Source organism: Chelon labrosus, assembly GCF_963514085.1.
Source record: "Chelon labrosus genome assembly, chromosome: 11".
Taxonomy (NCBI): Eukaryota; Metazoa; Chordata; class Actinopteri; order Mugiliformes; family Mugilidae; genus Chelon; species Chelon labrosus.
The window spans coordinates 21725653-21740668 of record NC_140344.1 but is presented as its reverse complement, the minus strand read 5'-3'; the positions used below and the strand labels follow the sequence as shown (position 1 = coordinate 21740668).

At 40.2% G+C, this 15016-nt stretch overlaps 1 protein-coding gene across 1 annotated transcript; it reads left to right on the top strand.

Annotated features, from left to right (window-relative positions):
• The first annotated feature begins 2463 nt into the window (after positions 1-2463).
• On the top strand, positions 2464-13475 carry cry1b (cryptochrome circadian regulator 1b). The gene is made up of 12 exons (XM_084555403.1): positions 2464-3465; positions 3581-3762; positions 8797-8905; positions 9050-9192; positions 9292-9476; positions 9576-9664; positions 10432-10572; positions 10667-10978; positions 11100-11251; positions 11721-11923; positions 12340-12471; positions 12867-13475. The coding sequence occupies exons 2-12, from the start codon at positions 3605-3607 to the stop codon at positions 12947-12949; spliced, it is 1707 nt and encodes a 568-aa protein (XP_084411529.1). The 5' UTR covers positions 2464-3465; positions 3581-3604; the 3' UTR covers positions 12950-13475.
• Positions 13476-15016: the final 1541 nt, after the last annotated feature.

The window sequence follows — 15016 nt, the reverse complement described above, 5'->3', positions numbered from 1 at the left end:
ATAACATCAATGCCTCTTAGAGTGGCACTATTGGTCAGTTTACCACTCTACCTACCATTCAATCATTCATGGTTCTTAGAGGATTAAGGCTACTGCTTTTAGTGATCTCATGATTTAAAAAAAAAAAAACAGCATTTTAACACCATCTATGGATTGGTACAAACGTTTACGATGAATTGTAATGGTCATCTCTATTCATGCCAGCAGCTAACAGCATCATCAATCAACTCACGACACTGACTAAAAACACGTTGGACTGTAAAGCTAGAACATACTCTTGAAGGCATAGTGATTAAACTCTAATCAAAGAACTTGTAACGTTGAATTATAAAATAAAAATGTGACGGGGGAAAAGGAATAAAGTCTATTACTAAAATGACTGAGCAAAGGGTAAATGGTTATAAATGAGAATTCAATGAAACCCAAAAACAATGCCTGGTTAAGACTGCCATCTAATGTCCAATTGCAAAACTGCATGCTATGGTATTTTGTCGACTGCTCTTTTGGCTTTGGAGAATTCAGGAGAGCAGCTTCTAGTACTGAACAATTCTTCCACTATAATGACAATTATTATTAAAATGCATTTTTTTTACAAAGCCTATCAATTTCGGGTATGCTCTTCAGAAGTTACAATGGAAAACGCTGTCAAAGGTCAAAGTAAATAAGGCCAAAAATCTGAGGTTACATCAAAGACAGTAAGCATAAAGAAAACGCCGGACGATATCCACCACAGCAGTGTATTCCATGTCTCATCCTGCTTATTTTCTACAGAAAGATAACCTGAGCAAAGTGTCATGGTGGACAGCAACATAACCATGGTGCTGTAGGTTTAGAGGCGCATACTGTACTATAAAAAGTACAAAGAAAGTGAGGGATGTGTGGTCAGACAACATTAAGCCACTAAACACACAGCACATTTGGGTCAGAGAGCGGCAGAAAATCATCTCTGTAGTAATTATAGAATAACTATAGCACAAAATGTATTGCCTTACATTTTCTTTTTGAAATTTCTGGAATCATTGAGCAGACTGTTTCACTCTTATTTGTTCTGAGTAGCTTAGAGATGGCTACAGTAGAAACAGAAGTGTTCAGGTGCAATGTTCTCAACAAGTTAAAAGTATATAAAGGTGGACACTTACCATGAAATGGACTGTAGCTTCACAGGCCTGGTTGTGTGAAAATGCTATTCCTGCTCCAGGGTGATACAGTATATGTTCTTCTGGCTGGCTGGGCACGGTATGTTATCTTTCCACGTGGCATTTCTGTGCGACATAAAAAAGCGCTGCCTGACCAAAAAAAAAACAAAAAAAAAAAAGTCACACACTAATATTTCATTGGACTGATTACAGCACACATTCACTGTGGCATTGTTCGATAAGCTTCTGCAATGTCACAACCAGTGTTGCATTAATTTTTCACCAAGGTCTTGTATTGATGATGCACATCCCAAAGATTCTCAGCAGGGTTAACCTCTAGACTCTGTGCTGGCCAATCCATGTGTGAAAATGATGTCTCATGCTCCCTGAACCACTCTTTCACAATTTGAGCCCCATGAATCCTGGCATTGTCATCTTGGAATATGCCTGTGCCATCGGGGACGAAAAAAAAAATCCATTGATGGAATAATCTGGTCATACAGTATATTCGGATATTTATAGCCGGCCTCATTCTTAGGGCACATAATGTTGCTGAACCTAGACCTGAACAACTGCAGCAACCCCAGATCATAGCACTGCCCCCACAGGCTTGTACAGTAGACACATGATGGGTGCATCACTTCATCTGCCTCTCTTCTTACCCTCGTTCCCCTCTATCCTTCCAGTTTCTAATAATGCGTTCGACAGTTCTTGACCCAATTTTAGTAGTTTCTTCAATCTCCTTAGATGTTTTCTCTGATTGATGCATGCCAATGATTTGATGCTTCTCAAACAGACTAACATCTTTTCTACGACCACAGGATGTGTCTTTCGACATGGTTGTTTAAGAAATGAGAAGCTACTCATTGCATCAGTTGGAGTTAAATAACTTGTTGCCAGCTGAAAGATAATCGCCAATGCAGTAATTATCCAGTAGGAGGCTTGTACCTATTTGCTTAGCTAAATCCAGGTGGCAACTTTTTTTATTTTAATTTTTTGACCAGGCAGTAGCTACCCCTTTAGGTTCAGAAACTGAACTGAGTACAATTAAGATCAAATTCATTATGGAGATGAGAAACATTTGGTGAAAATACATCCATCTTACAAATAAAAATGCAAAAATCTGCAAAATACAAATTAAACCTACCATTGTCTTATTTTACAACAATAATTAAAGGGGGAAAAAACAAATGATTAATAGTTTTTCTCTTTTTTCTCATAATCCGGAACCTCTCTCTTTAAACTCACTGTTTAAAATGATAACAGTAACATGAGATAAAGGGTAGACGGCTCCTCTTTAACCTATAAACAGTTATAACAGCGCACCCACTGTTACACGGATTTCATATCATAATTTACTGTTTTATGCAACGAGGCTCACGTTGGTTAGAGATTAACGCCGGCGAGATTGGGCGGGGTCGGCCGTGTCGAAGCAAACGCACAGTTGCAGCTCAAGCGGTGCGGGCTTTGTGGCAAATCGAACGCACCTGGTTCGGCGGAGGGCCTCGCCGTTGGGCATGTGCTCATCCGGGTACTTTGGAATGAACCACATAACTCAAACCCAAGCGTCCGATTAGCTGCTTTTAACTTCACGTTTTAGCTGTCATTTGGGGTTGTTTGCGCGAGAAACGTTAAGATCGACAGCACCCGTGGAGGGAATACGACCGAAAATCGAAGTTTTGGGTAGTTCAAAGCGACTACAGGTGACGTGTAAGCGGAGGTTAAAAAAACGCACATTATGAAAACGTGACGGGGAAACGCTTGTATAACGGCTGATTCTGACCAATCAGAGCGCGCCATTCCTTCCTGCGTATTCTTGTGGGTGGATATGTTGATACCAGAAAGGACAACTGGCATGGCCGAATTACAAGGAGTTACAATTTATACACAGTGTTTGACGCGTTAGTGAGATCGAGTGCGTGTTATATTTGTGTGATTTAATCTTGAGTTTTTGCGACAAAACCGTCAACCTTTTTGCGCGTTTGTACTCTTTTCTTCTTTTCTCCTCGAGCTACTTAGCTTAGTGTATGCTGGGCTTCACGCGCAAGCCTCGCGTGCTAGGCTGACGGAAAATACGCTTGGTGGATAAAGGCGTGTTTCCTCGGAATGTTTTCATTTCATCGTTGCTACTAATCGACTTGTGCCATTTTTTATTTTTTATTTATTTTTTTGTTCTGGTGTCTGGTGACTCTTTGCTGTCCACACATGCAGCCACTGCTGGTCAGGAGACCCAACTCTGTGGATAAATTCATGGAGCAAGGATAAAGTCAGACTAAAAAGCTCTCACCACAAGAGGCCACTGACCAGGACTCGGTTTAAAACTATTCCGGTAGTGTGTGTGTGTGTGTGCGCGACTTGCTTGTGTCTTTTTTGTTGTTGTTTTGGGACCCTCCCTACCTACCTCCTTCCGCGTTTGAAGCCCACTGTTAACTGTTAATTAATAGAAGAAGAAGAAGAAGGCAGCCAACATGGTGGCCAATACCATCCACTGGTTTAGGAAGGGACTGCGGCTGCATGACAACCCGTCTCTGAGGGACTCTATCCGGGGTGCGGACACCCTGCGCTGCATTTACATCCTGGACCCGTGGTTCGCTGGGTCCTCCAACGTGGGCATCAACAGGTGGAGGTAAGCGGTGCGACAGGATGCCAGAGCTTGAACAAGTGGGCACAGTGTCTACCAGATTATCTGTCATCAATTTACTTTCAAACCAGAATTTAGTGAACTCTGATTAAACTGATCAGAGTATCACGTGTTTTATATTGTCAAGAAAGCATGCACAGTATTTAGGTCACACGTGCATGTTGCACTCGTGCAGCATCAGTGCTTTCTCACCGTTTGTGGTATTTTACATAACAGTTCGTCTGAACACAGTATGAGATGTTCTGTACCTGCCACAAGAGTATTTAGACATAATGTCACAGAGCGGCTGAGGCACTAAATTCAAGGTTTCTAGGTTTGGTCATTGCAAAACATGAGGTACATAAAAGAGAAGTTAACTGCTTACTGAGGTCCAGTCACACAGCACAATAATAATAATAATAATAAAGAAATGGCTTTAATAAACAAGAGAATATATAAAAGATCTAGCAAACAACAAAAAAGTAAATCTAGAAATGTTGCTCTTTGAGTTTAACATTAAGCACATGTAGTAAAAGACTTGTCATTGCTAATGGTGGTTGATTTATTTTTTTTATATTGATTGTGTCCTGATTGAAAATATATTTGGTTGTTTGGTGCAGCTTTGGTGCAGAGTTAGACAAACATGACATCTTCTTTTCATGTCAGCCTTTCCTGTTAATCTTTCAGGTCATTAGCACTTGGAATACTTTATTAATCCTTCAAGGGAATTGTTTTGTTGCACATGCTCCCATAAAGTGACAGTTGCAAGGAGATAGAGAAAAATATGTAAGATGCATTAAAAACAAAATATTGCACAAAGTATTTACCGTTTGCAGAGGATGGGTCCTTTAATATAGCCTTAAATGTTAAGAGTGACCAACACTCAGGAGCGGGGGTGTTTGGAATAAGCTCCAGACTTTGAGGTAATTCCTTTGGTCAAATAAACATAATATAAATACAATATAAGTATTGAATCTCTTCACTGATTGTGTCCAGATACATGGCCTCATAAACCACATGTTGTATCATTGTGGAACTTTTACATGTTATTCTTTGACTTCAGTGGCCTGCAGTCTGTAATTTTCTTCATTAGGAGTTAGCCTTGACCATTCCAGTCTCAGGAAGACAGAAAGGCTCCGGGCAGTAGCTAGTTGTGGCGCCTAACCACCATGATGATACAAGTTACAGTATTTTTCCCGCTTTGCAGCTCTCCCACTTACCCCTGGTGGCTGTGAAACTGGGTCAGTGTGTTCTTATGGTCATTACATCATGTCCTCTCGCAGTTATGTCCTACATTTAGCACGCTCCCCCTACGCCACCCATTCAGTGCCTTCGCCCACAGTCGGCTACACCACCTTTACCTATAAAGTTATGCTTTAAATTAATATTTATTTGTAATAGTTAGTACTGAAGAAATAACAGATTGGTAGTTTGACAGTTCTTTCTAACCTAAGATGGGGAGACAAACATGAGTTATAAGATAATCATTCGTAATAAAGGCTGCAACGTCTCATCAGTGTCACAGAGGATGGCAATTACATAAATATGTCAATTGGAAACACCGTACATCTCTTTTAACTTTACACTAAGTTGGTGTAAGCAACCTTTAGGTGATAAATAACAGTGCTGCAGTTCCAGTTACGATCAGCACACGGTCTTTTCTAACCCTCGTGCTACCCTCTTGCATAGTCTCTCTCTGTCTGTCCATTCACTTGGGGTCCCAGAGACCCCAAAGGTAGCACGAGGGCTAATTAATGGCAGAGTATAGTAAACAACACATTTTATAATTAGGCCAGCACTGAATAAATCTTTTGTTGAATTGTATGATTAAGATATCATACTAAAATATGCCTTTATGATTATGAATAAATGTTTTTTTTTAGTAGTCGACCAGAGGAGTGTCTACATACGTAATAGATAATAATAGATGTGCAGTCAAACATGTAGACAAATATGGACCCAGTGTAATTGTTAAAAAAAAAAAAAAAAAAAGTGCAGCATCAATGACTGTAGTTTGATCTATAACAGAAATGTTGCTCTCAGCATTATTTATTTTGCAATAGGTTACTGTTATGAATATAAAATAGTAGGTCTTGTATAATATATTAAATAAATGTACAGTGGTCCCTCGTTTATTGCGGGAGTTACGTTCTAAAAATAACCCGCGATAGGCGAAATCCGCGAAGTAGTCAGCTTTTTTTTTTTTTACAATGATTATAAATGTTTTAAGGTTGCAAAACCCCTCACTACACACTTTATACACTTTTCTCAATAACTTGCAAACATAACGCACTTCAGTCACACTGCCAGCGATCAAAGATACTGTATATGTAAATTTGGCAAGCTGAACGCATTCTGTACTGTACAAGAGACACCGAACGGAGGAGATTGATTGACAATGGTCTACAGTCCCTTAGCCAATCAGGACGCAGAAAACAATGCGCTGTAAAAAAAAAAAAGCATGCAAAATTGCACTAAAAAAATCCGCGAAACTGCGAGGCCGCGAAAGGTGAACCGCGTTATAGGAGGGACTACTGTAATCAAATAGCCAGTCTCCCTCTGATGCATTCTCCATCCATGCTTGCACCTGTGAACACTTTGCAGTGTGTGTGCGTCAACATTTAGTACACGTGATTACACATATTGAAGAGAACTTGTCTGACTGGCAGGATTATAATAAGCCTCGTGTTAATATTAAGCGAATAGCAACAATAGATGAACTGGTCAGAGGGTAGGGCTGAAGTTTTTAACCAAACCAGTGGTTCAGCTTTGAATCTACTTATCAAGTGTTTTTGATCAGTTTGTTTGTTGATAGGAGGAAATCGTCTGTTCACTGAGTGCAGTAGAACCTGTTCTAGTCATGTGTCGTGTGCTGAGGGGTTGTATGACTTTTAATCAAATATTTTATCACTGCTCCGTGACATTTATTAACACTGTCATGTCCCGTCCTCTTAACCCGATGAACCAGATGGTTTGTTACTCACAACCATCTGCAAAGTCGTCCTGCGAAAACAGTTGGGAAAGAGGAAGGTGCTTTAAAAAACAAAAATGGTTGGCTTTTGATTGGACAAACCATCTGTCTGTCTGTCTCCATCTGTTACAGGTTTGGGAAAAAAAGTCTGAGGAGGTTTGAAAGATGGCAAGAAGGCAGTGTAGATATATCTGTGTAGCAAGCATGTCCTTAGACGACTCTCAGGAAGGCATCTGAAACACACCCATAGCTCTTCAGTAGTTTGTCACAAGGACGTCTGTGGATCAGCCAGTGCATTGGAGCATGGAGCCTGGCAAGATGGATTGCCGTGTGATCTTGTGATCTCACTAAAATCTCTCTGGTTTGCAGGGTCTCTTGCTTTGAGGTTAAGACAACACCCCTCAGTGTGGTAGTTGCGAAAGATAAAGTGAAACAGGAAAAAATGTAATGTTTATTTTTCACTTCAACTGAATATTTTTGGGCGAGGTGGTTAGCACTGATGCCTCACAGCAAGAAGGTCACCGGTTCGAATCCATCATTTCTGTGTGGAGTTTGCATGTTCTCCCTGTGTCTGCGTGGGTTCTCTCCGGGTACTCCGGCTTCCTCCCGCCATCCAAAGACATGCTGGTTAGGTTAACTGGCGATTCTAAATTGGCCGTAGGTGTGAATGTGAATGGTTGTCTGTCTCTCTGTGTGTGGCCCTGCGATGGACTGGCGACCTGTCCAGGGTGTACCCCTGCCTCTCACCCGATGACAGCTGGGATAGGCTCCAGCAGACCCCCGTGACCCTTAACAGGAATAACCGGGTATAGAAGATGAATGAATGAATGAATGAATATTTTTGTTTTTTTGTTTTTTTTTGGTAACATGCACTATGCGCTTTGTTTGAGTCTTACATGCCGCACAGAATCATGTGGATTTGTTTAGAGTAGAGAAGCTTGATTTTATTAGAATGGCACATCGGCATAAACGATAGATATATATATATATATATATGTACTGTATGAAGGAACCCGTGACAACATCATATAAACACAATTCAGTACCCAGTTAATTCAGTGAAATACTAATTATATACACTAAATACATTTAAACCCTCATTTAAACCTTGGGTGAAGTTCAGAGTTTGAAGTATGTTGTAACACTGCCACTTGGCGGAAGCTTAACACACTCATCTTGCTCCTATTATAAAAAAGAAAAAAATTCCAAATACAGGTTGCATGACTTAGACAGGCTTTGTATAGTGGTTGGGTGTAAAAAAGAGTTTCACCAGAAGAGGGCTGTCTTTGTTAAACACTTGCATCTTCAGTTTCATGCAGTGTCTTCAGTGATTGATAAATCTGTGTTCTGTAGTCTGTGCGTTGTATCTTGCACATATCGCATAACTATAAAATTATGGTGAAGGTTTCAGTTTTTGAAGCAGTCTCGTGTTTCCTTATGAAAACCAAGAGCCAGTGGAAGGCTGGATTATTCTCACAAACAATACTTCTACTTCTGCTTCTGACTTACACATTGAAGTCAAGTCCATGTCCTGTAGCAGTATCAATGATAGCTGTGGCTTCCTTATTGTCATTCTAGCCGTCTCAATTAAATTCATATCTGCATATCTGTAAGAAAATATAAATAAATTTTGTTTAGACGTTTCCGTGTTCTGGAGATAGTTGATATGTTTGCGTTTGTATACATTACATTAACTCTAGTGGTAGATTTATTATTGGCTGGAAATTGTTTTCTAGTTTGTACAGTTAGTTTTTTTTTTACAACAGTATTTTATAACTGTCACTCTGAGGAAACCAAAACAAACAACACTTGCTTGTCTAACCAGTTTTAACTTTAAGTTCAATCTGGAAGGTCATGCTTCCTTTGAGATGTTCCCCCGGAGGCCACCCGCATCCAGTATAACTGGTGCAGTAGTTGTGGTGGAAACTCCCAAAAGTGTTTGCTCAGGTCCTAAAGTCAGTTACACCTGTGTGTTAATGATTTTATGACTGAATCTTGTGTATTTGTAGACACTAGCACATGGTTGTCTCGCATGAATTATTAATTATTTGACCTTTCTGTCTGTCCAGGTTTTTGCTGCACTGTTTAGAGGACTTGGACGCCAGCCTGCGCAAACTCAACTCCCGCTTGTTTGTCATCAGAGGCCAGCCTACAGATGTCTTCCCTCGTCTTTTTAAGGTATGAATGCGTTCTAGAAATTTGCTTGGCTCTGAAGTCAGTTTATTAAAAAGCAACTTAAATACAGAACGACATTTTGATACTACTCTGAACTTATACAAAGCTTTAAATACCAATTTCTGTGTGTCTTCTTTTGTTATGTAGGAGTGGAAGATTACCCGTTTATCTTATGAATATGACTCTGAACCATTCGGCAAGGAACGTGATGCCGCCATCCAAAAACTAGCCACTGAGGCTGGGGTAGAGGTCATGGTGCGAGTTTCACACACCCTTTACGATCTGGACAAGTGAGTTGACTCTTGAGCGTTAGTTACAGTGAGACAAAAGTCCCATGGTAATAAACCTATTGGAAACATTCTCTTATAATATACTTTTCTCTCCCAAAGGATTATAGAAATAAATGGTGGTCAGTCTCCACTTACATACAAGCGCTTCCAGGCCCTGATCAACCGAATGGACGCTGTGGAGCTGCCTGCAGAGACGATCACATCGGAGGTTATCAAAAACTGCGCCACACCCATCAGTGAAGACCATGATGATAAATTTGGGGTGCCCACTCTTGAAGAGCTTGGTATGTCTTTATTTTTAAATAGATAGTTAAATTAGATGTTGGTGGACATGTGAAGTCAATTGTTACTCATATCTTTATTATTTTTTTAATGTTTTTTAGGTTTTGAGACAGAGGGTTTAAGCACAGCGGTATGGCCAGGTGGAGAAACAGAAGCCCTCATGAGGCTGGAGCGGCATCTGGAAAGGAAGGTCTGTAAAATACGTATTAAACATGCACCTTTATTGGAACACACACACAGTGCATTTATCCAGTATAGCCTGTATTTCATTATTCCAGCTGGTATGTCTGCTTGTGTATACATAACGACATCAACAAATGGATTAAATCATGTGCGTACAGCCCACAAACCTCAGACCTTACATTGCTCATTAAGAACTTTTTCTTATTTCCACTCACTTAGCTGGAAAATGTTCCCACATATTCTCTTTGATGTTCTAGTGTAGAGTAGTAGTACTAATCTGCCTCTTGATTGTCACATGAACGCAACTGATAACTGAGATGTCATAAAATCAGTAAACGTTATTAAAGCATCTGGGCTTTGCTACGTGGGTGGATTTTGAAGAGATGTTTACTGCTCTGAGGCTCATGTGACACACCTGACAACAGCTTTAAAAGATTTCTTACTATAAGAGATATTTGAAAAGCAAGCGTCAAGCCTTGACGTTTTATGGATATCAGACACGTCAAACATCTGAACCATGCTAATGTGAGAAACCATAGACTGTGTAAATATGGACAAAGTCTCCCCACTTCCTTGCACTGTCCAAACCAGCGCTTGCGACTTTAAAGCCAGAGTCTGCACAGTACGGTTTTGTTGTTCAACCAGTTTGTAGCCTTAGATTTTGATGCCTCGAGACTAAAAGTGTCATATCGTTTTCAATGCTTCTTTTATTCAGATAAAGCTTTTTTTTTTTTTTATTACTATAGTTAAAGCTGTCTATACGTCTTTTTGCAGGCATGGGTGGCAAACTTTGAGCGTCCACGTATGAACTCAAACTCCCTGCTGGCCAGTCCTACAGGCCTCAGCCCCTACCTGCGCTTTGGATGTCTCTCCTGTCGTCTCTTTTATTTCAAACTTACTGATCTGTACAAAAAGGTACAAATGACCCAACATAATATTTTTTTTTTTACTATACTTGGTCTCTGAGCTGAACTAATCTTGTCACCTTTGTATCCATCATCCCCTTCAGGTTAAGAAGAACAGCAGCCCACCACTGTCTTTGTACGGCCAATTGTTGTGGCGGGAGTTCTTCTATGCGACTGCCACAAACAACCCTTGCTTTGACAAGATGGATGGAAACCCTGTGTGTGTCCAGATCCCCTGGGACCGGAATCCAGAGGCACTGGCCAAGTGGGCAGAGGGACGGACAGGTTTTCCCTGGATAGATGCGATTATGACCCAGCTGAGGCAGGAGGGCTGGATCCACCATTTGGCAAGGCATGCTGTGGCCTGCTTCCTCACCAGAGGAGACCTCTGGATCAACTGGGAGGAAGGCATGAAGGTGAGAACGGAGAAAACGGCTCATTAATCATCTTTTGAAAGCGTACTGAAATAAAGGATGAAGGTATCTAGCTGCTGCTGCTCTAATTGACTCTACTGTCCACTGTCCTGGTTTTGTATAGGTCTTTGAAGAGCTGCTGTTGGATGCGGACTGGAGTGTAAATGCTGGCAGCTGGATGTGGCTCTCGTGCAGTTCATTTTTCCAGCAGTTTTTCCACTGCTACTGCCCCGTGGGATTTGGAAAACGCACAGACCCAAATGGCGACTACATACGGTCAGTCAATACTTTCAGCTGCATAATCACATGAAGATAAAAGCACTGTTCTTTCATAAGCTGACGGTGTTGTGTGTATTTTTGTCCTTCCAGATGGGAAAGTAAAATCTCATGGTTAACTTGTGCTTTTTTTGTTGCCTCACATGGGGTAAACAGTTCGTCATGGTGGCGTCAGGACTACAAAATAAATCCAAAATTTAAACAGTGTGGAACTTTATGTCCTTTTTAGTGCCTTAGTGAGAATGTGGTCTGCATCGCACCACAGAGGTTCTCCCAAATGCGAAATGGGTCATGTGCAGTAATTCACAAACAGAGATGAACATTGTTTGTCGTAGCTTCCAGTTTCCAGTTGGAGTTATTGGAACAAAGAGAATTTCTCTCACTCTCAGTATTGATAGTGGCTAACGACCAGATAATTAGCTTATGTCAAGTCATTCACATCTTTTTTTTTTTTATTCTCTTCTCCCAGGCGTTATTTGCCCATATTCAGGGGTTATCCAGCCAAATACATCTACGACCCTTGGAATGCCCCAGAAGAAGTGCAGAAGGCAGCCAGGTGTATCATAGGAGTCCACTACCCCAAACCCATGGTGAACCATGCCGAGGCCAGCCGCGTCAACATAGAGAGGATGAAGCAGATTTACCAGCAGCTCTCCAGCTACAGAGGACTGGGTAAGCACACGGCCGAAAGACTGATTGAATGTTCAAGTCATCATTTTAATGTGTTTGTTTATATTTACCTGAACAAACTGAGCGCTTGCTTTCCCTAAGAATTAACAGCATAAAATATGACATTATAAAATACTAACCCAGTGCCACCACTCTTGTACATAGGTTGATTTTATATATTATATTTGAGAATATATATAGAGAATCAGTTTTTCAATTCTTCTGTGTGTCCTGAAAATGCAATTGACAATAAAAATCTTTGAAATCTCGAAACAACAACAACTATACAAGCAGGAAAAAAAAATGCTCACACATGAAGTAATACTGTCATGAACCTAGAAATGCATAATTCGAAAAATTAGAAGAGTTTTAAGACTTTCTTCTCCCACAATGGGTAAAATACTTCTGTTGTCTTGCAGGCCTCCTGGCGACAGTACCTACAAATCCCAACAACGGTGCAAATGGCAGTAATGTTGGCAACATGGGGAGCGGTCAGTTTCCAGGACGAGCCTCTGAAGAATCTTCCCTACAGGAGGCAACATCTCGAATGGGTACGTATATTTATATATCGCATGTTTCACGACACATCAATATTGAACATTACTCTCAAGTTGTTTAGTCCTCACACTCATGGCTATAATTACTACCCATAACACTTGTGTGGTAGGCAGCGTGATCAAATATCTGTGGCTGACAGTATTGCTTGGTAATTGAATATTAGGCTTTATTACTGGAGAATAGCCAAACCACTGGTATACTGCCTAAAACATCTTAGATAGTGAAAAACAATTAAATGTCCTGAGCCTTTTCAACACGGCAAAGGGACGTAATACTGTTTTTTAAAAATTTTTTTTTAATTTCATGGTCACAAAAGTGTAAATAGTTTGAAAGCAGATGAATCAGGAATAAACTCTTGATACATGTTCTGTTTTATGTTTTAACGCAGAACGAGGGCAATCTGTGCAGAAGCGCCGACACGAAGAAACACCATCTGAAAGCTATGCTAAATCCTGGAAACAGAGCAAATAACATGCGAAAGACACAAAGAGTCCCTCAGTCAGTGTATTGTCTTGGTAGCATCCTCTCCTACAGTGATGTCTGTATCTACCAACCGTGGTGGAGACAGAATGGGGTGTTGGTTCCGTCCATACTGCTGGCTTTTCGTGTAGTAAATGACTTTTCTACGACATCTGGATTATCGGGAGTTAGACTAGATGGTCAGCTGTTAACATATCAGGAACAAAGGAAGACTTGAGAGAAAATGGTGATTAAAAAAACAACAACTGTGGAACGGTAAATGAGGAAAAAATGGATTATGAAGTTTTTATGGCGTGTCCCGGGGCTACGTGTTGTCTTCCACTGGAATGTGTGCGTGCAGGGGATGAAACCACAACACAGAGCACCTTTTCACATCAAAATGGTTTCTTATGACCTTTCATTTGGAAAAAACAAAAGGGTTAATATGTCAAGGTAACAGGTTACTTTATCATGAAAGACCTAGTTTTGTTTTCTGAAGATCATAGGATAATCACGGAGATCTCTAATGTGTATGGTTCATTTAATCGACGTCCGTTTTAAGATCATTGACATGACGAGGAGAATCCATAACTGAACAGTAGCCTGAATTAAACCATGAACGTGTGTAATGATCTGAAGGTAACAGAATTAAAAAATAACTGTATACGCACCCTCTGCAGTTATTCACTCAACTGCATCACGGCAACTGTGAACAGTGATGTATCCCGTTGTGTACAGCTGACACCATCACCCTCTGTTTGTACACTGACGTTAAATTACCTGGCTACGTTTTTCACGAAAAAGAAAAAAATGAGCCCCTAAATGTTTCATGTCAAGAATATGAATTAACGTGTGTAAATAATGTGAGAACTTTTTTTTGTTCCAAAGATTATAACACAAAGGTCTGATGTACAGTTTAAGCAACATGACGAAGTAGTCCTTACAAAGGTCATAATACATTGTTGTAAATACTCACTGTTTTGAATTTCCAACTTTTGTATATATGTTCATGACGTTTTCAAGTCTCTTATTTTGTAAATAATGTTTCCAAAACTCAAAAATTCTACATAAATGTGAGTTGTTTTTTTTTGTCTTCATGTGATCGTAAATTTATTATTTTTGTACAAAAAATTACCAAATTCTAAATGTATTGAAATGGCAATAAAGTACAAAACTATAATTGCGTTCTCTTTTGTCTTGTTTTCATACTGACTTTAGATTTTTATTCCCATCTTTGAATTCACAAGAGGAATTGCAGTGATTTACTGTTACTACGGGCGATTATTCTGTTAGAGGTGATATCGTTACCGCCCTCAGTGGCTGATTAAGTTTGATGATCTTATTATAGCTATAGGCTGAAGTACACTTACCCAGGATGAGTGATAAGTCGCTCACTAAGGTCAGAGTCGAACTCAGATGATCTTTAAGAAGCAGAAGAATCTTGAATCGGGTGTTTCAAATCGACAAAGGTCACGAAGGCCAGACCATCCTGTGGATGGGTGCTACTTTACGTTCAGTGATACGTATTTGTCAGCCAGTCAAAACATATAAAAATGCACAGCTAATTTGTCATGTTTTTATTATCACAAGTTAAGACATAAAGCATTAAGATTCACATGTGAGTCAGAATCTGTGGCTAATTTTAACCTGTAAACTCACCTGTGATTCCAGGCTGTAAAAGCCACTAATCGTGTTTATTCTGTGCGTTCATTTCCTCTTGGAGACTGTAGCTCTAGATAGCAAAGAGTAATTCAGAGCTGTTATATAATAAAAAAAACATGAACGAGTTCAGAGGGCGGCTGCTTTGTTATTACCACTGTACAGCAATCGGGCATAACATTGTGACCACCTTCCTAATATTGTGTAGGTCTCCCTTGTGCCTCCAAAACAGTTGTGACTCATCAGAGAATAGACATGGGCCTTCTGAGGGTGTCCTGTGGTGTCTGGAAACACAATGTGGTTAGTGGAGGGGCCTCTGTGGGTCGTCCCACAGATACTTGATCAGTTTGGGATCTAGGGACTTTGGAGGCCAGGTCAACACCTTGTGCTGTTCTTCATGTTTTTTTTTTTTTAGTTGTT

Excerpts from the sequence above, each read along its gene's own strand:
- cry1b (XM_084555403.1), top strand. The coding sequence starts at position 3,605 with ATGGTGGCCAATACCATCCACTGGTTTAGGAAGGGACTGCGGCTGCAT. Across the intron at positions 9,665-10,431 it reads AGCGGCATCTGGAAAGGAAG|GCATGGGTGGCAAACTTTGA; the intron begins GTCTGTAAAATA and ends GTCTTTTTGCAG. Across the intron at positions 11,924-12,339 it reads CTCCAGCTACAGAGGACTGG|GCCTCCTGGCGACAGTACCT; the intron begins GTAAGCACACGG and ends GTTGTCTTGCAG.